The sequence below is a fragment of the Vidua macroura genome, chromosome Z (genome assembly GCF_024509145.1).
Source record: "Vidua macroura isolate BioBank_ID:100142 chromosome Z, ASM2450914v1, whole genome shotgun sequence".
NCBI lineage: Eukaryota > Metazoa > Chordata > Aves > Passeriformes > Viduidae > Vidua > Vidua macroura.
This window is the reverse complement of record NC_071611.1, coordinates 68,549,564-68,576,151: the sequence shown is the minus strand read 5'-3', so window position 1 is coordinate 68,576,151 and position 26,588 is coordinate 68,549,564. Positions and strand designations below refer to the sequence as shown.

Sequence of the window (26,588 nt, the reverse complement as noted above, 5' to 3'; positions counted from 1 at the left end):
AAGAAAGAAAAATATTGTTTCATTTTGTACAGTTTATAGCATGTTCTGAAAGCAAAGCTATCTTCAGCCAAACCAATAAGCCTTCTTTCTATCTGAACGACTGTATGTTCATGGCAAGGCACAATAAAATTTTAACTACCGCAAAGATTTTCTGACCAGATGGTGTTCTTCTGCTGATTTATATGATGACAGCATTTGTAACACATTACAGTATTTCCTTCTACTTCTCTGCCATCTTATTCATGCCATGCCATTAAAAAAAAAAAAAAAAAAAAAAAGAGGGAGAGGGTTTGTTTCTCCTCCAAGTAAAGTCTTTCTGCAGCCAACACTGACTGTAAGTACTTAGGATTTACAACCTGTACCAGGAAGTAAATAAACAGTCTGCTCAGCAGTGCAGAAATAAGTATCTGGCCAGAGACAGAAAGCCAATACTTTACAAATGGACTGTTTGGTCCTGACTGCCAGAGGCATCTGCATGCAGCTCCTTAACTACTATTACTCATGAATCTCCTCAGATACAGTTTTATCTTGACTCTAAGTAGCTCCCTCTAGTTTGTTTCCGCATTAGACATGACAAATGTGTTTTGGAAAGTCTGACATCCAAAGACTAAGTTAATATGAGTCAAAGAAAAAAAAGAAATGTTGAGGTTCTTGAAAATGGCTTGCTTAAGTTCTTTCAGTCAACCAATACTCACCTACATAGGCTTCATCATCCACTGGCAGGGGTACTGACATGCAGAGGTAGGTATCAGACTGTTAAAAGAAAAGAGAACAGAAATTACCTTTAAATTGGGAAAATTTAGAATTTAAAGAATAGAAACAAAGAATCAAAATTCCCTACACTTTCTGAAAATGAATGTGGGAATACTGAACAAATATACGTATACAATAGGACCATCTAGAAAAAATACCATGTACTTTACTGAGATACTCAGGCAGATATGATGTATATTATCTGGTGTACTATTGTAAGAAATAAATTAATTGCCACAATTTATTCACTTGTAACAGAGATCAGGCTATAAGGTTATCAAAGCAGCTATTAGGTTGGTAGGTACACTACTAACTATTTTAAACCTCTTTTTTTGAAAATTTTTTTTCCAACTTTTAAGGCTGTTTAGGAAAGGAACTGTATCACCTACTGGAATTTCACTATACCCATGCACTCAAAATCTGGCAGGCTTTCACTTTCATAAGGACATCTAAACAGACAAAGATAAAATTCCTGCTATGAATAACTTCAAACTTAATTTAAAAGAAGGTTCTGTGGATAGGTGTAGATAATTAAATGCAACAGAGAAGGAAAGTACAATGGTGATAACAATATGTGATTACATAGAGCAGTGATTTGCACAGATAAGAAACCACTTTTGGTGGTTTTGCTAGAAAATGGGAAGGATGAACAGAGGTTAACTGATACAATTGATGTGAATGCCTTTGTGTACTGTGATTACATGCATTTACACAGATAAAATACTAAAGCCTTCTAGAAATAGAAAAGGAAATATTCTATGTTTTTTATTTAAACTGGGTTCAGAAGATATTTTTTTTAAAAAAGAAGCAGAACCTAATTTAGGACCTTATATTCAAACTTTGAAAGCCAGTGGCAGCAGTGCTTCACAGTGCAGTAGAAATTAAACAGTTTCCAATTAATGTTCATGTGCAGTACCTGTGCCAAAAGAATGCACAACGTAGCACACTCGTAAGTCATGTAAGGGCTTGGTTGACATTCATGCACCCATAGAACAACTGCAGTTATGAACTGTAAGACAAATCCTGGCCCTCCCACCCCTTCAACATGCCCAGTTACTCATTTAAAAAATGCAGGGTTTTTAGCAACCTTTCCCTCAGCCTTGACATTACACAACACAAAAAGGGTTTTTTTCATAGGAATCTGAACTGACTGATATATATCATGTATGTGTTTCCTAGCTGTTCAACTTATGGCTCCTTAGGTAAAATCAATAACTCATGATTATAAATGTGCACCTGGATGAACTGAGAGTACTTTTCACTCTTTCTGATGGAGAAGTTTAATATTTTGCTGCAAAGATCTAGGAGAAACCATATTTCTGTTTTGCACTTGCTTTAAATTACATGTTCCAGAGGGGTTTTCTCCAGTAACTTGAAAACATCATTTTCTCTTCACTCCTTTAAAAAGCATTGTCTACAACAACGAGTCATCAACTACTGCACCACAACATACTGCTCTTTTCAAGCACCTGCAGCCCTTTAAAAGAGATGTAGACCTCTTAATGAGATATATATATATATAATCCTCTGCAATGGCTTATTACAAAAGAAAAAAATCATTCTTTATCTTGCTTAATGAAATTAGATGTGAACCTGACAGTGGAATCTCAATATTTTATGTGAATCTTAATGTTAAGTTTAAAAATCTTAAATGTCTTCACTTTTATTCACTTGGTTCAGCAGAATACAATACACTTCATACCTTAAAGAGTATAATATCATAACTTGTTTGTAATAGCTTTCATGGAGTATTTTGAGAGTTAAAAATACTAGGTCAGAAGTACTACCGCTTTTAAAATGCTTTTTAGTTGTTTTCTCTCAGCTTGCTGAAGCTGCAGAAACGTACAGTTTAATGTAACTAGATTTACTGATGCATCATCTGAGATTTGGTGTAAACTGCAACTGTGTGTCTTACTAGCACAGCTAGAAATTTTTCACATTTTAAAACTTCAACAATTCAGTTTATGAAACCAACATTTTACAATTAAAATTAATTCAATGACGAGATTTTTCTCTTATTTGAGGCTACTTTTTGTTGCCTACTTTTCTCTGAGAAGTACATAAAGATATGTATTTATAAAAGTTAACCTGATTTTATTGTTCATTTTATTTGAGTGATATTGTAGGGAAGGTTTTGTTTTCCTAGATTATTGGAAGAAGAGAAAGAGGCAAAAACTGCAATTCTCTCACCTGCTTAGGTGTCACTGCAGGCATGCGAATGTCCAGTGCAAAATCTGACAGACCAAAGGAAATCACCGGCTGGTTACTTCCAAGGCATTCACTGGAAAGAGATGTACTAGTATCTTTATATCTGAAAAAGAAGGAAGAAATATTTTTTTTAAGTATTGATTTTTATTATGTCTTTCTTAAAAGAAGGTTCCTTACAGAACTAGTAAAAAAGTTAGACAATGCTGAGTAGTTCCAGGAGTGATCTGAAAATTTCACTCCATCACAAGCTGAGAAGAACATCTTAGTTATGCAGTACTTATTGAAGTAGTTCCTGATCTGAGCAATGAGATAACTAGTTTGGAAAATGTTAGCTGAAAAAGTAACCTATTATCTCATCCTAAAATTGTCTGAGGCACATGGATGTACAGACAGAGAATTAGTTCACTACAATATGTCGAGTACTATTAATAATTCACATCAGTTTTGGGGGGATTTTTTGAGACTATGATTTATAATTCTATACAGATTAAATTTAAATTACATGCAAAGGGATAACTTTTAATTCAAACCCTATGGCTTTTATAGCAATTTCTATGCTACTACAAGTAGCAAAGTAAAATAGTAAACTTGGCAACATTAAGGAAATATCAAATTCTGTATTGAATGCAATGTATAAATGAATTGTAAGAAAAATGTAGATCACTATAAAGAACTGAATGGTAAGACATGAGAAACATTGATGCAACACTGATTCAAGTTTTGACTATGTATATACATGTATATAGAAGCGACATGGTACCCAGCCTCAATAACAGTAAAATCCTTTTCTGCACTACATTAAAGTTTACCCATGCAATTTTGAATTCAAACAACCCCTAAATTTCTCAGGACTGCTCAGCTTAGCTGATGTTTTCTTGTTAAAACATGATCTTATCTTGCAAGCTAACTCCAGCATCTGAAATATATTTACTGCCTGTGTAGCCTCAAATCCAGCTGTAGTGTTAACTAAAAAAGTTGTATTAATTGTCACTGTATCCTTCTATCTAATGAGCAACCCTATGGATAAAACATTAATTTCTGTCTTCAGTATGAAAACAGTGCCATTTCAAATTGCAGAAAGAAAATTCTGTGCAATGACCAAAACTGAACAAATACCTTAAGATATTTTTATCTAAGACATGCTTTTTCATACTTTTATAATATTTTGACTGCACACATTCAACACATAATATTTTCTTGCATAACCCACCTCTTGAAAACTGAAAGTGGGCTTCTGAAACCCAAACAGATGTTTTGAAACAGAAGAAGCAGTATTAACAGGTTGCTAACAAAGCCAGCCATGTCCATCCTGCTATTTCTGGCCTGATTAAGCAAGCAGAAAAAGAGCAGTGCAGTTCTATCAGCTGTGATCTCAACAATCAGGTAGCAGCAGCAGCAGTATCATTTCACTACTTCATTATTATGTGCTCTGTGGGCATCCTCCAGCTTCTGACAAACCATCTGTCTTGGAAGGCAATGCACTGTAAATCAGGAAGGTGGATGCTACTATGTTGTCTGTTTTATTAGCTATAAAATGCTGTTGAAGAATCTTCCTTTGCAGATAGATGACACTGTTCTTCTGTCCATGTAAGGAGCTGAAAAGGACTAGAACTCCTGTTGCTTTCTGCCCAGGTTGCACAGTTAAATCCACACGTTACTTATCAATCCACAGCACTGGAGACTTCAAGTGGCATCACAGAAACCAGCATCAGTCATCCTTCAGAACCTGTAAGAACAGAAGGAGCTTAAGGATGACTAACACATTAGAGCATTAGTTCTCAGCAAATCACTGTTGAGGCATTTTAATACATTAATAAGTTCTTTCATGAGCTTTAGCCCAACCCAGTAAAGATTGCATTAATTCTGTTGAGTCCTTCTTTTCCTACCTGAGACACATTTCAGTTTGGTATACAAAATGTACTCTCAAACATATTTTACATGATGGGAAGATATATAAAAACCTCCTCAATATATAAAATGCAAAGTATGGAGTATTTCACATATGCAAACACTAGTACAATGTGTTCCACAAGAAGGAAAAAAAATCACCAACTTGACATAGCAAGAATCAAGGTTTATACATTTTATCAACTATCACCAAATTTTTCTGCACATATTGCAGACTAGAAGAATATTTTACTTTTAATTCAACCTGTAAGAAACCATTATGTCATTAATAAGTATCTGTTTCTTATGTATTTTAGCTGCTTTTATACCCATTTCAGGAAAAAGATACTTAAAAATTATTTTTAGAAACACAGTAACCAGAAGTGTTGACCTCAGACTGCTTTATATTGGTTGAAAAGTTTTCTATCCTTTCATACACTGAGAGTATGTCAGCATAAACCATTTGTCTCCCCCCTGTTTAATTTCAACTGTTCTTACTTCCCTGTTTTAATATACATAGTATTTAATTTAAACATTTTAGTACTCTTTAATAATTATGCTAGAAAATTACACCATGTCTTACTGAAGACATATATATTAGTATTCTTCTATTTTTTGAGAATTCCAGTTTTGGCAGAAGAAAAGTTCCCAGTCATAATCATACATAACTGTACTTTGTAATTCTTCTAAATTAGTATAAATAGAATATACTAAATAGTATATTCTATATATAAATAGTGTATTCTAGATTAGTATAAATACTAATAAGGAAAAAAACACGCAAATTAAAATATCTTCCAGCCCCTGGAAGACATAGTCAAAATACTTTCATAGGGATGAAATAGAAAATAAGGACTTTGACATGAAACCAATGAAAATCCATGTATTTTTTAAAAAAAAAATCACTCTCATTTCAAGGCACATGTACCAACAAGGCTTCTTATAAATCAAAAGTGCTTAAGCATAAACTAAGAAGCCATACTAGCTAAACTGTCTGTTGGTAAACAGCTGCACTAGATTTGCATTGGACTATTTGCAAGATTTAAAAATCTGATTATGTTAATCAACATTAAACTTGCAAAATTTATTCACTTAAGGATGCCAAAAAAGATTTAGTCACAAACAACTGAAAATAAACACATACTGGTTTTCAGCTTGCTGAAAATATGCTAAGACTGTCCAAAACCATTAATTCAAGTAATGATACAATCTTAATTCCTTTTTTAATGTAAATTTTTATGTCTCCACTTCTGTATATGAAGAAGTGATCTAAATGGTTTTCATTGGTGAACTATACAAATCTGCAACACATATAAAGGACTGTTCTGTGATGAAGACCAAAAATAATTTAAAAACAAACAAAAAAGACAAGTGTGACATGCTTCCCATAAGTTAACTCCAAAAATATAAGGCTTTACTACTTTCACTCTTAAAGGAATAACTACACAACAGTAATTGTTCAGTGTTCACAGTCTTTGTAAACTACCTGACCAGAAGTTCTACTACCTTTCTTTAGTTGTATTACCCAAGAAATTCTGTATTCTTTTTCCTATACCATTATGGAAATGCACCTCACAAGCAAGAAATGTGAAGAACAGGGACAGGAAGAATACAATGAGTTGCAACATACACAGAGTTACAATATTCTAATGTTTTTAAAATATGAAAATATATTTTCCAATAACTAGAAATAAGAACAAATGCTTAGTCTATGCCGGCTTCACTAAGTCTGAGATCTGTTAGATCAAGTCTGTTACAAACATCTACATGATTAATAAAGGCAATTTATTTAATATAAAAGAAATAAAAGAAAGGAACTAAGAAACCAGACCAATAGGCCCCCCCCATCTGAAATACAAGGGCTTCTTTATAGGAGCTTTCAATTCTCACTACAAGTTAACCATGGTAATAGCAAAAATCACCAGAACACATCATTATGTTAACAGAATATGTGACAACTTATGGCTAACCAGGGAGGTGGGAGTAAACCAGTAATTTGGAATAGTCTAAAAAAACCAAAGAAATTAAGCTGTAGTAAGATAAATACACATCTGTATATTCTTCTCAGAAATGATCCAATTGCATCTCCAAGTGCTTTTTAAGGTTTACCGCTGGATGAATATGAAATATAAGGTTTAATGTACTTAATACTTCAGATTACATCCCTGCACAATGATTTTTTACATTTGGAAGGAAAGGAAAAAAAGTTAAGAAGGCAGCACTATCCTAAAGCTATTCCAATGTAATTTTAGGTATGATGCAATACAGAAAAATATTAGATGAGGGGAAAAAAGCAAGGATGAGAGATTCAGTAGTAAGATTACACAATTAAGGTTCATTATGTGGACATCTAGATACCACTGTTATGCTTTCAATTTGGGGTAAGAGATCCCAAGGGAACAGAAGTAATAAAGTAGAAGGCATAATTAATGACAAAGACTACAGTGAAAGCAGAGAAAGGGAGATGAAAATTAGATTGGGCAATGCAAACATGTTATTTTATCCCACATGCTCCATCCAAACAAAGAAAAAAACAAGGGAGTACAGAAAAAAAAGACCAGCCTAAAGCAACTAGCACAAAGACTAAATAGGGGCAGGGGGAGGAGAGGCAGGGGAGGAGAGGCAGGCAAGAAGCTGGAATTCAAAATAGACTCCAAAGCAGAGTAACAATATATTAGTGTGACATTTTACAAATTAGAAGTGTGTCTTTTAAAAGAACATCAATTAATTTCCAAAAATCAGCTACATAAAAAAGTCCTGTATTAACCACAAGTTTATAAAGCACATTATAGTATTTTCTTATTTTCTGTTTAGTCACTGGAACATTTTATATACATACCAAGAGAAAAGCCAGAAGCAGAAACCACACCCTCCACCACCACTATCTTCAAAGAAAAGAGAAATGAGAAGGTGATCATAATTCATATCCAAGTCTATCACAGATGGTAATTTCTCATACATGAATCTCTGGTTTTGTTCCTTATGCACTAAAGTCATGGAAATGAGCAAGGATTCCTTGCGTTCTGTCTTCAGCTACAGCCAAGCTCACATTTTGTCTTAGGCAAAATTTTAAGCTTAGACAACTGGATACACAAAAAATTGCTAGTTCAACAAATGAACTGCAGCTAGGCCTCCGGGTTGGAACACTTTGCTTCTAATTACATAGGATAATCAATATGTTGTGGGATCTGCTTAGGGATTAACTAATGCACTAAATGCAGCCACCTAGGACACAGATTCACAGGAAAACACATTTCACAAGAAGTCATCAGATCAGACAACCTTTTGATACCTAACATCAATAAAAAATATCTCTAGGGGTTGGGAGATGTATCATGCAGATGACACTGGACTGGGACTAATGACTGATACATCAGAGTGTTCTGCTGCTATGCAGAGGACCTTGACAGGCAGGAGAAATGTCCTTTTCTTGACCAATGAGCCTTTCATTGTATTTTCTCTCCCCTATCCAGCTCAGGAAGGGAGTGACTGAGCGGTTTGGGATGCGCACCTGGTGCTTAGCCAAGGCTAACCCACCAGAAGGACTAATGGTACCTTTGGCTGCATGAGCCAAAGCATGGCCAGAATGTCTCAGAGGGGATCCTTCCCCTCGGTACTGGTGAAGCCACACATGGAGTGCTGTGTCCTGTGCTGGGCTTCCCGGTGTGACAGAGACATGGACATACTAGAGAGAGTCCAAGCAAGTACCATGAAGATGCTGAAGACAGTGGAGTACCTCTCCTACCAGGACAGGCTGAGAGAGCGGGGACTGTTCAACTCCAAGAAGAGAAAGCTCAAGAAGATCTCATCAAGGTATAGAAATATATGAAGGAAGGGTACAAAGCGGATGAAGCCAGGTGCGAACTTATTCAACATTTTTATCGGTGATCTGGGCCAGGGGATCAAGCACCGCCTAAGACAGCTCATAGATGACACTAATCTAGGTGGGAGTGTTGATCTGGAGAGCAGGAAGGTTCTGGACAGGCTGAATCAATGGGCTGAAGGCAGTTGGATGAGGTTCAACAAGTCCAAGTGCTCGGTCCTGCCCTTGGTTCACAACAACCCTCTGTAGTACAAGACTACCCCATGGAAAAGCACCTCCAATCACCCATTGTAATTGTTGGCTGCCTTGTATTTTTCTCTTCTTGCTCTGCGTTCATTCGGGAAGATGATGCTCTCCCCCCAGCCCACCCCAGCAGTGTATTAATTCTCTATCAGATCAATTGGCCAGTGTGCCAGCAGGCAACTGCTGGCCTTCTATCACAGCAGAAAAGGTGTGAGCATACAGCTGGGACTGCCTTCTGCTTGGGCAGCAACCCATACTGGATTTGGTGTAGTATTAAACATATGTTTAAAAAATGAAAATGGTAACTTTTCAAATATGGCTTCCCTTTTGGTTTAATTTATATTGTGCAGATTCCTAACTTCTGCTACCAACAAATACTTCAGATATGGGATAATAAAAATGGGATAAAAAAAAAGAGAAGCATGATTGCTCTTAATGTTGTTTAAATTAACCTTCTCCAAAATTTGTTCTGCTGAGAATAAGTATAATGCCTATTTTTAAAAGAAATATTATAGAAAAACCTATTGCCCAGTCCATCACAGGAAGAAAAATATTAATACATTAAATAAAGGACTGTGATTTGAATTTTTTTGTATGCATTACAGCAGTGAAACTAGATTCATTCTAACAGGATTTACTCTTTGAATGCTTTGAAATAAAATATGTTGAAAATTAGACAATATGTATTTCTTTCCCATTTAACTAGAAAAATAAAATGGTAATTATATTAAGCTCTCCTTAAAATAATTGTTTATAAGGGCAACACAACATATGAAAAAAGTTCAATACCTGAATTTAAGCTTATTTTGAGATATTCTGATGATCCATGAAGTATTTTTATGGGTTTCCTAATGGCAAAGTAAGTTCTACTTACTATCTTAAGACAGACTATCTGTACCAAGAAAAATAATAAAGTAAAATCCTTCAAATGCTCTATCAATTCAGTAAGGATGGTAAATTTTACCCACTAGACAGATTTTTTTTTTTTTTTTTTTTTTTTTTTTTTTTTTTTTTTTTTTTTTTTTTAAAATTAATTCAAGTTTTATGCAGCAAAGAAATGGAGGATGAAGAACTCTTGACACTCTTCCCTTTTGGAGACCTACATGTTCACAACACAACTTGCAGTTTCCTAACTGCTGTAACGAGAGAAATCATAAACTCTAGGGCCCCAAGCCATAAGCAAACCCTATTAATTAAACTATAATAAAGGAAGCATTAAATTGTATTTAGTAGGCAATTCATACAGCAATAGTAGTTACAGAAATCATAAACAGAAGGATGCAAAGAAACAAAATATTTTATATATATGTTTATGCAAAGAAAAAGCAAGGATATTATTCCTAGGGCAATGGGGCAAAAATTTATAGGATATATAGAAACTAAAATAAGCCTCAGATTTTTTTTTGTAAGCATCAGGATATGCATGAGAAAACAGAAAAACCAAGGGAGGCAAACAAACCACAACTTAAGGTGTCAGAACTGCTGTCACCAACCTCTGCACCTAGCTGTCATCCTCAGCATCTCCCAGATTTGGGACAGAAGGGATAAACTTAAAAGATTAAGCAGATTTGATTATGTCATATAAATGTCTAGAATTGTTAATTTTTTAATACTGTGTGAGAACTCTGTGGAAACAGAAGAAAATGTGTAAGAAAAAAAAGATGCAGAAAAGATTTAACTACTATTTTATAATGTGATCTTATTGAACAGCCTCTTCTTAGGATGTGCTTATTTGCCAACAAGTAAAGCTGTGCTAGGACTACCTTCCCAGTCACATTTTCCTCCCATTCCTGAAGTAAATTCAACAGATGCCACTCCTCAACACAATGCACACTCAGGTGTGAGACAAAGAAATACCTGAAAAAGAATTTTAATATTGGACAATCTAGAGACACTTGCCAGTGTGTTTCCAACCAAAATATTGTTCTTGGAAATTCTGGGAACTTACATCAGTTTCTGAATCCTAACATCAATTTCTGAATCCTAAACTAAGATTTTTCAAAACACAATAGAGAGTTCAAGGTAAGATTTTTTACTCATTTTCTCCATCACCATACTGTAATCTATTTGGCATAAACTTGTTTAAGAACAAGGAATTGTACTTTGGTTGACAGAACAGAAATATATAAGCAATCCACCAAAAAAAATTCCTTCCTGTTCATATCAATACAGTTGTGCTTGAATTAGTAAAACAGGAGATTTCAAGTTGAAATTCACTTTTATAGCCTGAAACTGCTTGAAACACTCCCAATCTTCTCTTGGGAGTCTCACATATGTTTCAGAAATCTGAAGACAAAACAGCATGTGTTGGTTCTCCCACTCTGCATTTTAATAGCATTTGAAAAGCATTTTATTCACGATAAATCACCTTCTAATGCTTCTGCTTTGACCAGGTACCAAAACAGGCAAAATTCTCTTGTCAAGAAAGATAACACTTTTTATAGAAAGACAACATCTTAGCAAACTGCTAATTTCATGTAATGAAAAAATGAACAAGCTGAATGGTATTAATTACTTGCTTAAAATTACTTGCTTTCATTTACTATCCAGATCACTATCAGTAGCACAATGGAAGAATAAAACTTCACTGAAATGCCCTTTGTTTTCCCTTTGTTATGCAAAAATAGAAAATATTAAAGGGAGAGTGTTTTATAGAGTTAGGCTTAGCCTCCAGCGATAAAGCAGATGAGAGATCATCTCAAGTACTTAAGTTCAATTATGCATTACATATGTACTATGAATTAAAGTTACTGCATGCTCCTTCGCCAAGAAGGACATTGAATTAGGTTGGGCTCAACTGCAGGGCTCTTTGAGAGACACCAGATGCTGCCCCCATGTCAGACAGAGCCAGTTCCAGTCAGCTCCAAGATGGAGCTGCTGCTGCCCAAAGCTGAGCCTCTTGGCCATGCTGTTGACACCTCTGCTGTAAGGTATTTAGGAAAGGGTAAAGAACACTGCAAAACAGCTGACAGGGGTGAGAATAACTGAGAGAAACAACTCTGCAGACCCCAAGGTCATTGAGGAAGGAGGAGAAGGAGGTGCTCCGGGAACCAGAGATCCACCTGCAGCCCACAGAGCTCTCGCCAGAGAAGGCGGATGTACCCTGAAGGAAGCTGCAGCTCCTGAAAAGACCATGCTGGAGAAGGCTCCTGGCAGGAGCTGCAGCCCTGCAGTAGGATCTACACTAGAGCAGTCATTCTCAAAGAACTGAACCTATGAAGAGAACCCATGTTGGAAATGTTCATGGAGGACTGTATCCCACAGGAGGGGCCCCACACTGGAGTAAGAAGAAAGCATTATAAATGGACTGCAATTCCCATTCCCTCTTCCCGTGCACAGCTCAGGAAATGAGAGGAATTGAGAGTGAAGTTAAGGCTGAGGGATGCTGGTTGTAAATATGTTCTTATTTCTCAGTATCCCGCTCTGTTTAATTGGTAATAAATTAAAAAATATAATATCCTGAGCTGGAAAGGGGCCCACAAGGATCACCAAGTCCAACTCCTAGCCCTGCACAGTACAAGAGGCAAGTGTCACACCATGGGCCTGAGAGCATTGTCCAAAGATTTCTTGAACTTTTTGGACTTCCCACTGCAGGGACAGGCTAGGTTTTTTTGTCAGATTACTAAGTTGGAGCAGTTGTCAAAGGTACTAGATGAAGCTAAGCACTGGGAAAAAAAAAAAAGAAACTGCAGTGTGTAGCTAAGAGTCAGGCCACCAGCAGGGACAGGAACACTGCTAATGTTAGCAAACTTCTAGCTCTCCTTGGACATGCAGTTGTAATGCACCTTTATGTCTGTTGTTCTGCAAATGAATTCCTGATTCAGTACAACATTCTTAGAAGAATGCTGGGGTGATTACTTCCACAGTTTCTATTTGCTCAGAAGGATGCTGGAACGACCTGTCAATCCAAATACTATTCATGACAACAACCCCCAACGCCACCCTGCAAAAACATGCCTCAATAAAAAACATGCAAAACATGCAAAAACATGCCTAATCTTCTTTAGATAACAAATATATGGCTACTAGAAATAAAAATAAGAAAACTTAAGAACTTTTTCCTAACCCCTTTAATTGTATGCCTCTTTTAAGTAATTCCAGGTAAAAATGTGGAACATCTTCCTATATATCCAGTCTAGGTCATGTTGCTAAACTGAGATTTACAGCATTGTAGCTTTATAGAAGTTACAAGCAATTTCAATTAATGAAAATAAGTCAACAGAAGTTTCTTACAGTTCATTATAAAAGTAATGTTGTAGTCTTTCTTTGCTTCACATGGCACAGATAACAACAGATCTCAATTAAGGAAAAAGATAAGGAGGGGAGTGGAAGATGAAAACCAAGTCAATGAATCCAATTCCATTTAATGTTCATTAACATTGAGTAACATAAGATCCATGTTAAAAGCAGATAAATGAATCCTCAACTATTATAGGCCTTTTTATGACAAACTTTGCATTAGTTAAATGCATTAGTTAAATGTTTTCAAAACTAGTATCCATAAGAGTAAAAGAAAGAATTCTGTAAACATCAAAATAATGCTAGCAATCTAGCACCTCTAGAGATACATATTTTTAGTATCACAAAACATAAAAATGCTAATACTGAGATAACTGAACACAATGAAACAGCACAGTAATTCATTAACATGTACATTATGTGGAATTTTTAAAGTATAAGGGTAAGCACAACACAATTGCCTGTGATTATACTAGCACTAGGTTTTTCTATGCAGTGCCTAAATACAGGTATAGTAATAGCACATACTAGGACATAAATGTATAATCAAGAAGGAGCCCAAGTTTCTTTGCTAGAAGGCACCATTACACATGGGAAGACAAGAGCTCACAAGAAACTGGAAGAAAAACTAAGAAAGGGAGAATAAGGGAAAGAAAACCAGAAATGAAAACCAGTGCAAGAAAGAAGTGCTGAGAACACACTGTGCTCCATTACTGTGTACAAAAAGTCCAACAACATGGCAGAAGTCAGGAAAAGGGACTCTACACTGGAGCAGGTGAATGTGCTCTAAAGGAAGCTTCAGCCTATGGAAACCCCACACCAGAGCCAGCTCTTGTTAGGTGCTGTGGCCTGTAGACAGGTACCCATTATGACAGATGCACATGTCCCCTTAGCCAAACAGTACAGGTTCCAGGGAAGATAAAGATCTGAACCATTAATGGGCCAAGAACTTCAGTTTTATCTGTTCTCTGAAAACCCACAAAGGAGCAGAGTGACCCAGTGAGCATCCAAGTGAGAGCTTGGAACACTGATCATGTGATTAAAAAATGAATAACAAGTGGCTTTTCCAAGGCTCATTTGTCACAGAACAAAGGAAGTTATGGGCACAAGGAGTCTCATGTATAATTGTCCCATTGTATATGATTTGACTATGAGCAAACCACATTATTCTAAAAATATGACAGCCTAAGTGAGCCTTCTTTGAGTTCTGCTTGTCAGGCAGAATGGAAGTGATCTCCCCTGAAGCAAGGTTGCTCCTTGAAGCAAAGAGGCCATTTTCCCAAAGGTATATCTCTTTTAAGTGATTGATGCTGCATATAGCCTTGGTAGAATGGTAACTTTGATTTGTGCCTGGTAATTTTGAATCATTGTTCAAATGATTGGGCTACACAGTAAACTCTGGCACCAAATTGTACTTCAGAGTTTTACAACATCTGAAGTACATTAATAACGCTTTTGCTAAAACCCTTTGACAATTGTTCATTAAACAATTCATGACACCCATTAGGAGCAGTGGCCCTGCAGGGGGCTCACACTAGAGAAGTCTCATCTGGAAAGACTGTAGCTAAGGAGAGGACTCACGTTTTATCAACTCTTGAAGGATTATATCCCATACCTCACAGGAGGGACCTCACATGGGAGCAGGGGCAAGGGGAAGATGTTACATCCTATGGCCTGGCCCAAAGGGACAAGGGTTGGAGACTTCATGGAAACACCTTTAATTTGTTGTAATCCATGATTTGCATTTTATATTTCAGGAATTCCTGTAAAAGGACCTACTTCAACCAGCAGCTCATGCAAAGCAGCACGACCACAGGTGGGATCTGACCTGACCTGGTTTTTGTGCCCAGTAACTCCCCACATCACACCACCTCTCTGTCCTGAGCAATCACCAGAACAGATGGAGCTCCAAGTTATGGACTGAATGAACTCAGTGAACATTTGTGGGCATTTTACAAGGGTGGTCCATACATGAAGGATCTGTGTATACATCAAAAGACAGGAAGTGGTGTGTAGGTGGTGAGCATAAGGATGTATTGAATACCATGGGACCCGAGCATGATATGAACATTGGGGATGGAATGTGAGTTTGTGGGTGTAATCTGTACTGATTTTGGCTTGGACCTTTTCTTTCAAGTAGCTTATATGGACTTATGCTTTGGATTTGTAAGCAAATCAGCACTGAAAACAGATGGATGTTTTAGTGTTGCTGAACGGTGGTTACACAGCCAAGGCCCGCCCTGCTTGTAATATCACTGTACCAGTGAGAAGGCTGGGAGAGGACACAGTCAGGACAGCTGACCCTAACTGGCCAAAGAGATATTCCATACCACATAAAGGAGGACTGTGGGGACATTTGGAGTGATGGCATTTGTCTTCCCAAGAAACCACTACATCTGAAGGAGCTTTACTTCTTGCAGGTGATGAACACCTGCTGATGGCAAGGAGGATATGAATTCCTTATTTTCCTTTACTTGTGCATGCAGCTTTTGCTATCTTCATCTGACTTCATCCTGTCTTCATTTCAGCCTCATGAGCTTTCTCATTGTCTTGTGACTGTCGTGCCCAGCTCACGGGGGGCCAGGGAGAGAGGATTTATGTTGTGCTAGCATGCCCACCAGTCTTAAATCACAACTACTTTTGTTTATTTGCTATCTCCATAACACAAAACAAGCCAAAAGAGAAATAACCATGAAGGGGAAAACAAATAGCCAGCATTAGTGTTTACGCTAATGTTGAAAGTGAATGTGTTCCCTGCTCTTTACAACCTACACCCCAACCTCCTGATAAGATTTCCTTGTAGAAATGTATTTTACTCTGGTTCTTGGAGCATGAAGGAGGATTTTCAAGATTGTTGATTTCCAGAGTAAAGCCAACCAAGTGTTCTTCCCTGGAAAATGCTATTCAGCTATACATCACTAGGACTGAAAAGATGATGCATGAAAAATAGTAGGATACCCATCCCAACAGCTAAATTTTAGACTCAATCTCCAAATAAATGGTTTTACTGCAACAAATATAATACTTCTAGAAGAAAGGTATATGAAATAGGAACTAGGCAAGGTTGGGCAAGACAGCTTATTCCTTCTGGACATTGGAATTTAAAAAAAAAGTTTAAATTGTATTTTTACAGAAATACTTGTTTTCAAAATATAAGTGATTCAAATGATGTTTAACCCTCTGTTCAATAAACTGCAGGGGCAGAAAAATCTTTAAATCTAAGACTTTCCAGTAATTCTACTGTCTGTTTTGTCTCATGCAACATCAGGGTTTGACTTATGAGGAAGAACATCTTCACATTTCTTTTACTTCCTTTAATTGTTCAGTCAAAAGTATGTATGAGAATCAGGAAAATGTATGTAAAATCTACAGTACCTTCTCCCTCAGCATAACAAAAACTATTAAAGTGATAAAACTATTTACGCAATTAGTTTTCACATATGAGAGCAATGGCAAGTGCAATTTTAAAAGCTTACTGACATACTGGTTACTCCTGTTTCTTAGTAACACGGGCTTTATTAATTCTGAAAATCTTGCCTGGTATTTAAAAAAAAAAATTGTCAACAGCCATGAGTCATATATATTATCTCTCTCCCAAGATGTGTTCAGTAATTTCAGAAATTTTGAGTTACCTTAATTTCAGATTGCCTTAGCTAATGGAAATACATTACTGCCAGCATTACTCACAGCACAGTTTAAAAGCAGACCTATCCTTGAATCAAAGGAAGAGAAATCAGATCCCTTGAACACAAAAGGAAGAAAGAGAGGACACTACTGAAGGAAATCTTTCATGCTATAAGAGGAGGTCTTCACAAGTGCTAAAAATAAGGACATACTTTGCCTTTTAAAGATCCAACACCTATTAGACAGAAAAACTGTGGAAGACTTCTGCAAGAAAGTACTCCAAACATTAAAATGGTACTAGTTTCCTTATAGCAAAAATAAAGAAAAACATTTTATGACAAAGCTGTTGATAGACATACATTCATTCACTTAAATGACAAGAAATTATTAATTATTTCAAATCAATCCATAAATGTTAAGAAACAAGACAGACAACTGCACACAGACAGCTGCACGCCTTTGATAGTGAAGAACTGCAGCAAATGGGAAACCACATCACACACACAGAGGAATGCAATTCTCATTCAACAATATTAAAAACTAACTAGATTTCACATACTTACAATTCAGTTTTTGTATATATACGCACACACAAGTTCAGTCCATCAGTAAAAGCAATGAAGCAGGAAGAAAGTTTCAAGAAAGTTTTTAGAAGTTTTGCTGTAGACAAAAGTTCCTCAGAACTGGGTAGAGCCAGATTTCATATCAGCTTGATTTGGTTTTGATGTTTATAATAAAATTTAAAACTACATAAAAATCATGCATCTTGTATGAGGCTGCCAGATCAGATCAGAAAGATTTGCAAGATCATCTGTTCTCATTCTTAGAAGCCCAGTACACTCCACCTACTTTTTCCAATTATTTGTGTCCAGCAAGGCTCTTTTTATTTATTTTTATTTTTATTTAGAATAAATAATACATTCTTCTTACACAGAATGGGTTAAAATCATAATACAGGAAGCAATGTCTTTGCTTGATACTGATTTATTACTGTTTTCCACAAAGCTCAGACAGATGTGAGTATAAGATTAGTCATCATACTGCCCTTCCTACCTCTCTACAAAATCCTCAAGCTTTATGTTTTCTGACTCTTGCATGATTTCAGCTCAAAGACGAATCTTAAGACGTAGCTTGTACTTAGCTAATTTATTGAAATTAATTCAGATGAAAAGCATTTCTGCAATACACAGTTTGAACAGAACCTAAGAAGTCTGGTTTAATGATTTCTGAGCCTGTACATCAGAAAGCAAAAAAATTAAGCTCTACAGAGGTTGCCTTGCTGAGATCTTCAGATACCTGGCAAGAGAAACTGGAAAATGCTAGAACCCAATCCGGATTTTTTAGCCTTCATTGTATAACCACTGCTCACTGAAAATTAAAATTAAATTTAAGACGTACCAGAAACCTCCAACAGCAAACAGAAAAAAAAAAGTTTATTTTTCCTAACCTAAGTACCTGTGAATCCTACTCATGGCTGGACTCCTGAATTCCACCATAGGGAAGGAAATGGAAGATAATTCAAGAGCTATAATGAAATCTCTTCATATTGTAGTTTAATCCCAGCTGGCAAAGGACTCAGTTCTTTGACTCAGTATTTGTCATATTGCATATGACCACTATTACAGATTTTATATTGGTGTTGCAAGTGAGTTACCCTCCACATACAGCAGTGGTACATATGTAGATAGATACTTTAAGTTTCTTTTTTTTTTTTTTTAATTTGGAAAATTAAAAAATATTAGGTAATTATTTTTTGTATTTTGCCTTTTGGTTCAGAATGCAAACTCTTTCCTGTGCCATTCCATCTGTAAAGTGATTACTCTGATTAGCTGAAAAGGCATCAACTAAAAATGCTGTTTTCCTTGGTGACTTGTCTGTTGTTAAGAACCTTGTGCATGCCAGCATGGCAGAATACTTCTCTAGGAAGTGTTTGTTAATTAACACCTCCTATGAAAGAGTGAGATAGGAAGTACTTGGAAATACAGAATTCACACAATAGTAGAATCAATCCACTGTTGCAGGAGGGGATGGGGCAGTTTCATAGACAACAGCTAAAAATTGAACATCACAGGAAGAAACCTTTCAAAGATCATTTTAACCACAGGCCAGCTCAGAAACCCTACCACTTTACCCCTAACACTGTTCTATTTAGAGATTACATGTTATGGAACAGAGCTAAAAGCAACCTAAACAAAGCAGCTTAGAGGCTGCAGTGAATGTTTGTGATGCACCCTCATTTGTCTATTCCACCTTCCTCCAGAACAGCCCACTCTTCTAACTGGATATACATGACTGTCCTTTATCACTAAGGGAATACAGAATACAAGTAGCAAAGAGGAAAACCTATACTTACAGGACCTTTTACCAATTTTTCTGCTAGCTTGCTTAACAATATTCAACTACTTATTTCACAATAACAATACAGACAAACTACATCCCACAGAGAAAGAGGTGTTTCTTCAAAGATTGGCCTTAGCTGGAACTGGACAACGGGAAACCCTCAGAACACTTGGCACAATGCTCACCCAGCAGGGTGGAGCAGGCAGGGGGCCAGGGGAAGCACAGGAGCATCTGCAGGGGATTAAAACAGCCCTGGAAAGCAACCACAAGGCCCAGGGCTGGTAAACAGGGACCAGGCTTGTTGAGCCTTGAGTACAGAATGTTTGCAGGAATTCTTATCACTGAGGACTACAAAGAAGGAGACTCCCCTTTCACAAGGAAAAGACAAGTGGTAATGGATAAAAGTTACTCCTGGGAAGATTCTGTTGGACAGCAAAGGAACATTTGTCATAATGAGAACAATCAGCCCTTGAAATAATCACCCCTCGGATGTGGTGGATTTCCCAATGTTGGACTCTTTTAAGATCCCTCTGGACAAGGTGCTGGTGGATCTTGACTGGCCATGCTTTTGCCAGGCAGGATGGATCAGATGATCCTTAAGGTCCCCTTCCAACCTGATATTCTGTGATTCTTGCAAGAACAGCAATGATGAAAACAAAAACCCAAAATACCCACCTTGAGTCACAATTATTAAATAATAATTAATTATTATTATTAAATTATTAAATAATTTTAATAAATATAAATTATTAAATTATTAAATAATAATTAATAAATTATTTTAAAAATAATTTATTGTACCCCGTGTCACAATATTTTGCTACTCCAACAAATTCTGTAAGTAGTAACAAAAAGCTTGTTAGTACTCAGCCAGTACATGAATTCCTAGCCAAAACAGGGAACAAAACAAAACTTCTACAGAAGAAGGAATGATATCCACCATGTTTCTGGGCTTGTCAAAAGAGGACAGGAACAAATCTTATCAAGATTAAGGGCAACAACATGATTAATAGTTTTAAAACAATGAAAGTAAAATCATTATCACAAACTATGAAAGGATATCGTAATTACCGCAAGGCCATGGACACATCCCTTTGACACACCAAAAAAAGTGATGCATGACATAAATACTTCTTATTCATAGATAAGATGAAGTTTTGAAGCAAGATTTTCATTTATCTGAGAAAGGAAGTGTGTAAAATCAAGTCAGCTACTCAAACTAAATAGCATGTGGAATGAAATCCAAGCCCCCTGCAAAATATCAGCATGCTACGCTTCAGAAACGGTCACAATTATTTTATGCCAGATTCACCAAAGCAATCATCATACTGAATAATGAATAGTCTTAAAAATACAGCCTATCAGAAGAGATGGGATTTGTTCACATGAGTACAAGTCTAATCTCATGAACTCAATTGCAACATTTGTGAAAAGACTCACCCATGAACATATGCATTGGAAACCTAGTTATGAGCCAAACTACATAACCACCAACTCATAAGTGCACAGGTATGTTTGCAAGAAAATGTGGCAGTGACTTCTATTTGTAGTGTAACACGCATTTCTTTGCTTGTTTTTATTTTAACAATCAAGTTTCCATACAGAAAAACTATTTTGACATTATTTCAATTACAAGCTGAGAAAACTACTTTGCTATCAAAAATTTGTACAAAATCATCATTCTTAATTAAGAATACTTTTTAATATTTCTCCTTAATGCAGTAGCATGGAACGTCTACAAACTAGAGATAAGACTGTTCTTCCAAAATCAGATTTGTGAAGAAACTCATTTATACATGTTTATATTTTGTCTAGTTCAACAACAAATTTATCACATTAGTGAACTTTATAAACCTGTAGAAAAATTAAGCTTTAGACTAGTAAAAGGAAACATTTTTTTAATTAACACACTAATGCTTATTAAGGGTATACCAACAAATTTTTTGATAATGTAAGAACAGTTGATTTAAAGATTTCTTATGTATTACTGTGCTTATTAGAAGTTTTCCCAAATATAACACCCACTCACCTCCTTGCATGCAGTAACTTGTCAAAGTAGCATTTTAGCTCCTCCTAGATCACATCATTGGTTTCTTTAGCAAGAAGGCCCAAATCCCCCATTCCCAGTTCCCCACTCAACAGGACTGATTTCTCTGACATAAGGTGAAAGCTATCAAGAGGTGAGGGGTGTGGGTTGAGGAGAGAAAATACAAAAGTCACACTACATAGAAATAGCAGATAATATTTTGAATAGGACTTTTGGATGCAATACTTTGGACACAATTTTTTACTATGTCTATTACTCTGTAAATTATAAATACACTACTTTGTTTTCCTAAATGTTCTTCTTTCTGGGTCAAAAACATGCATTTTTACAAAAAAAGAAAAAAGACCAATATAGAATTTTCATAAATGCTCTATTTGAAGTGCTGTATAAAATATTACATAGACTTAAGTTACTTTTTGTTTCAGACACAATTTTACTCATAAGTAAATTATTCAACCTGAGGCCCAAACACTGAACCAAACCAATTCCAGAGATGCAGTAGTTAAAGTATTCAGGAAGACATCTGAGACTAAAGTAAAAAAACCTCTGAATATTTTTTCAGGTCAGCATAAAAATCGTTCACAAAAAGGTTTCATTGTCACATTATAAGTCCTCCTTAGCCATTGATAAAATACTGAAATATAGACTTTTAAATTAATTTTGGTGTAAAATACGACAAGAAATTTGTATAACAAAATTTGCCCAGTTTATGATAATGAAGAAGCAGGTCAGCTATCAGCAGACTAAACACACTATCACAAAGTCAGTACCTACTTCTGTTGTTGAGAGCAGTTGGAAGTTTAAACTTTATTATGATCTCAAGTGGGGAAACACTTGTTTTTCCAATGGATTACGTTGACAGTTTCGTATAGGACAGGTTATTTCACTAGCTAATGATACAAATCAATGTAAAATAAAAATAAGGTAGTACTAATAAAAGGGGGATCTAAAAAATCCAACTGTGATGGAAAGGGGAGAAAGAGTTTAGTGTTACACATTAGTTCCACTTCTGATACTCTTAAGTGTGTATGAAAGCATTAGGGTATGATCCCTTGGCAAGAAACACAATACATACTCCAAACTCACCTTGGAGCTTACCTGCCCTAACTCTCAAATTAAGTGTCTAAGTTCCACAAACACACCATAAATCCATCGTTTTCACCCAAGCTGCCTTCCAGTAATTCAGACTTGAAATCAAGCTACTAAAAGAACATGGGGCATAGGGAGGTGAAGATCAAAGCTGAAGTCAAAGATCAAAGCCAGGTGACCAATGATAAAGAATGACAGCAATTCTGCATGAAACAGTATAATCATCACAGCATTTTTCAGCTACAATCAAGACATTTTAAGTGTTAATGTAAGTAGTTGGTACTACTTACATAACAGAACATCCACACCAGTAAGAAGAGATTTGTCTTTTTCTCAGGTCCAAATGATATCCTGTGCTTCCCTTCCCTTTTTCTATTCAAGGGGTACCTTCAAACCCTCCCACAAGATAGGGCTGTAGGTCTGGTGATATGCAGCTCTTTTCCAAATGTGGCTGTTTGCTCTTATCAAAGGTGACAGCCTCAGTGACTCAAACTTGGATTTCTGTCTTCTTTTATCCTCCAGAAGTAGACGTCCAACTTTTGAATCAGACTTTAGCACGAAAGGATAATATCAAAAGTCTGTTACTCAAGTACTCAAGTACACTTTTGGTAGGGGTTGGGTAGCCTCTGTAAAGCTGTTACATTTTATAAATTGCATCATAAGCAGAATCATTTCTGCTAGTTTTTAAGCAAAACCCCTAAAAACTTACTGTCACAAAAATCCAGATGAGAAACCTGGCTTTCAGATTGCCTTTCAAATTATCTGCTCAGCAAAAATTTTTGTAGGGACATCTATCTTTGTATCAAGACACAATCTGGTACAGCAATCCGTAGAAGTGCCAGTGCTTGCTGGCAACATACCTGCTAAAGAGAGTGGCAAGCACAACAATATGGGGATTAAGGGTCAGCATTCTTGTCTTCTGAATAAAGGACTCACTAATGCCACAGCAAACTTAAATTTGGATATTTTAAAGTAAGAAAAAGAAAATTGGAATTGCTCTGTGGTGATGAAATACAACTGTGTGCCAGGGATACTCAAGGGGTTACTAGAGAGGAAGTTGCAAACTGGGATATGGTGGGGGAAAACTTCACTACTGAAACTCGATGGTCTAAACTGCACTTTGTATCCAGTGACTAGGACATTGCAAAGTATTAGCCAACAGTTTGTTAAAACACTCTAAAATAAAGAGTATGGATTTTAGATATATGTGTTCTTCTGAATATAAGGCTTAAAAACTCAATGTCAGTTTTCGCTCCTCAAAGCTGGATTACTCTAACAGCTACTCATATCAGCCTAGTAAGCACTTCCAGATTCTTTTGATAACACATTTTTACAATCACCTTTGTATGCCTGTGTAATGATTTACTTTAAATCACAGTGTTTGTGAGGAAGACAAAGACCAGGAATACAGTTAATAAGTGTCATTTCTGGCTAAAGCCTTCAAGGAATAAATGGTGTGGTGTATCATGGGTAAAGATTCCACATCTACCACATGATATAGAAGTAAACCACACCCTTCTTTAGATAATTTCCTCTTGTCCTGTCACTTGTTGCTTGGGAGAAAAGCCTGACGGGCACCTGACTATAACCTGCTTTCAGGTAGTTGTAGAGAGCCATCAGAGCACACCCAGAAGTTTTGTAGAGAGCCATCAGAGCACACCCAGAAGTTTAACTCCCATCTTAGGGCTGTATGCACTGCTTGCCTCCTCTACATAAGCAACCTGAAGCAACAGGATCGAAAGTTTTTTGTGTAACTGCACAGCAGCAGGCACACAAATTCCCCAAGCAGTGCAAGACAAGCTGTGTCAGGATGCCAGGAGCATGAGCTACACACTTGCACTGTAGTTGTATGGGATTTCAATCATAAAGGCTCAATTAGCACTGTGAGTGTACAAAATACATCAACAAAATCCCACTATGTGTCACATAGCTTTTGTTTCCTACAGGGAACCTGATGAAGGATAGCAAACTATCTGGAACAAGTAGAAAGAAGCAATTTTGAAGCAGCAGGCATCAGTGTCACTGTTACAAGATGGCTCAGAAACACCACAGACTCCTTTATTCCTCACTCTGGCTCCATGATCCTTTTAAAGGCACTCAAATAAGGAGACAGCTCCATACACAGGTCAAGTTTACAGAAGTGAAGGAGAATAGCTGTGCAAGGAAGAGCATTGAGGCAGCATAAAAGTGGTACAGAAAAAAAACCCTAATGCTGTTTAGTTGCATGAACTCTTCACGCTTTTTTAACGTAGATAGATGGAAGTTGATCTTCATTTCCTTGTAACATGCTCACCACACAATAACTTTACCCAAAACCTCATGGCTAGTCACTGAGCCATCTTAAATTTGTTGTCAAACAGTTTTAACATATTTTAATACTTTATAATTACCATTAATGTTTTTAAAGAGGAAGACAGGAACAGAGCATGCAACAAGCATTTTCTTCCAAATTTAGAATTTATTCTACAATCTATTGCTTTCCCCATATGTTCAAATTTTCCTATCGATCCCTTTCTCAAAACAGGCAATTCTATATAATCTCTCATTACTTACCCTGTACTTTCACAAGTGTTTTGTATCAGATGACAGAACTCCTCTATCATTTATCAGTCTTGGCACTGTACTTTGGCTAAAGATTATTAAGTCTGATTTTGCACTAAACTGTAAAGAAAAACACTTTCACTTTCTTTAAGTTATTTAGAAATCAGAGAGGGCTGATTGAATTTGATGATCATTGTGCTGCTTTTGGAGAATGACAAAAAAGTGATGAATACCACAAAAAAAATAGAGCTGTGTTAAAACAAGCTATATTTAGCACTATATGAACAAAAGTCAGTACTGCTCTCCTTTATCATAACACTGACAAGTATGAAACAGAATGCCTGACAGCTTTCCAGGGGGCTTTAGCAGCTACTGCTGATGCACTGCAGAAAACAGATTGACACCAAAGCCTATTTGTACTATGTGCTTTCCTACCATCCAGTTAAAGACATTTAAGCAAAAAGACATCAGTAACAACTGCTCTTTCAAGATGCTGCTTGAAAATAGATGCAGCATGTATCTGAAGTTTGTTTTCCTGCTAAGCAGTAGTTGGTTTTAGACAACAAAGTAATCCTAAAGATCCATTACCAAATACAGTGGGGAACCAGGTATTCGGTGGCAGCCCTATCTCCAGTTTTATCAGTCATAATGTACAAACTAATAATTAGAACATAAATAATAGTGCCCATAAAAGAAATCAACAAATTAAAATCTGACAACTTGCTTTTGAAAAAAAATAGTTTTATAATGCAAATCTGCCAGCTAAACACAAAAGTTTATCTATTTATATACGAGATGCAAAAACAACTTTTAAATATAATCAAAAAAGGTTAAATTGTTTTCTTGTTCAAAACCACCTTACTAGAACATTTCCAAAAATGCATTTCACTGATAGCTATAACTAATCATATTAAAAGTGAGAAATCACATATTTTTTTCCCACACTCTCTTGTACATCCCATACAACAAATGTGATGCTTGTCTGTGCATGGTACCTCCAAGACAACATACATACCTTCATCTTTCTAGCAGCTAGCTGACTTCACTGAAGAGGATTTTTAGTTTGTTGTTTGGTTGTTAGCTCATGCTCAAAACCGAGTAATACTGACTGCCAGTCAGACATACTTCACCTACAAGCTCCATCTGTGTTTTAATTACTATAGCAAAAACATCCACACCTCCAATGGCTCCAAAATTATGTAACATTAAAAGATAAAAACTCCTTTAACTAAAGGAGGTTATCCATGGTAGTCATAGGGTACTGCTTACAGAGGAAATGGTTAAAATATTGAAATATTAAAAAAATTTAACAACTTCCTGAAAATAATAGTTTTCTGTAAACGTGGATGTTGAAAATGTGTTCTTAAATTCTTATTCACTCATAATATAAAAATGCAAGCTTACAGTTTACAGTTAAGTACAAAAAATAATATTATACTTGGATATTTTTATTCCTTTTTGAAGCATTCTTCTCTAAACTTCACCAATAAAGCTTTTAAGGCTACATTAACAATGAAGAATCTTATACTCTGTTGTCCCACATAAACCTGATGAAACACTGAAAGATAAAAGATGTACCATACATCTGTTATACACAACAAAGAACTGCACAATATTCAATCACACTTGAAGAGTAAGCACATTTATTACAGAGCTCTGACACATAAATAAGACTAAGAAAAAACTAATACTAGAAAACCATTCCTAAAGAACACCAAGAATGAAGAGTATGGAACACTTACAAAAACTAACTATTTACCCACTATGAATGTGGGTATCATGTATATCCTATAT

General features: G+C 36.2%; 1 protein-coding gene across 8 annotated transcripts in view; it reads right to left on the bottom strand.

Annotated features, from left to right (window-relative positions):
- The window catches only part of PAM (peptidylglycine alpha-amidating monooxygenase), a 119,768-nt gene that overhangs the window by 61,179 nt on the left and 32,001 nt on the right, over nucleotides 1–26,588 (bottom strand). For all 8 annotated transcript variants that reach the window (XM_054003209.1, XM_054003213.1, XM_054003210.1 and 5 more), the window contains exons 2-4: nucleotides 4,172–4,687; nucleotides 2,944–3,064; nucleotides 696–753 (exon numbers count right to left, since the gene is read on the bottom strand). In XM_054003209.1, coding sequence (XP_053859184.1) covers nucleotides 696–753; nucleotides 2,944–3,064; nucleotides 4,172–4,269 — 277 coding nt within the window. In that variant the 5' untranslated portion in view covers nucleotides 4,270–4,687. The remainder of the gene's footprint in view (nucleotides 1–695; nucleotides 754–2,943; nucleotides 3,065–4,171; nucleotides 4,688–26,588) is intronic.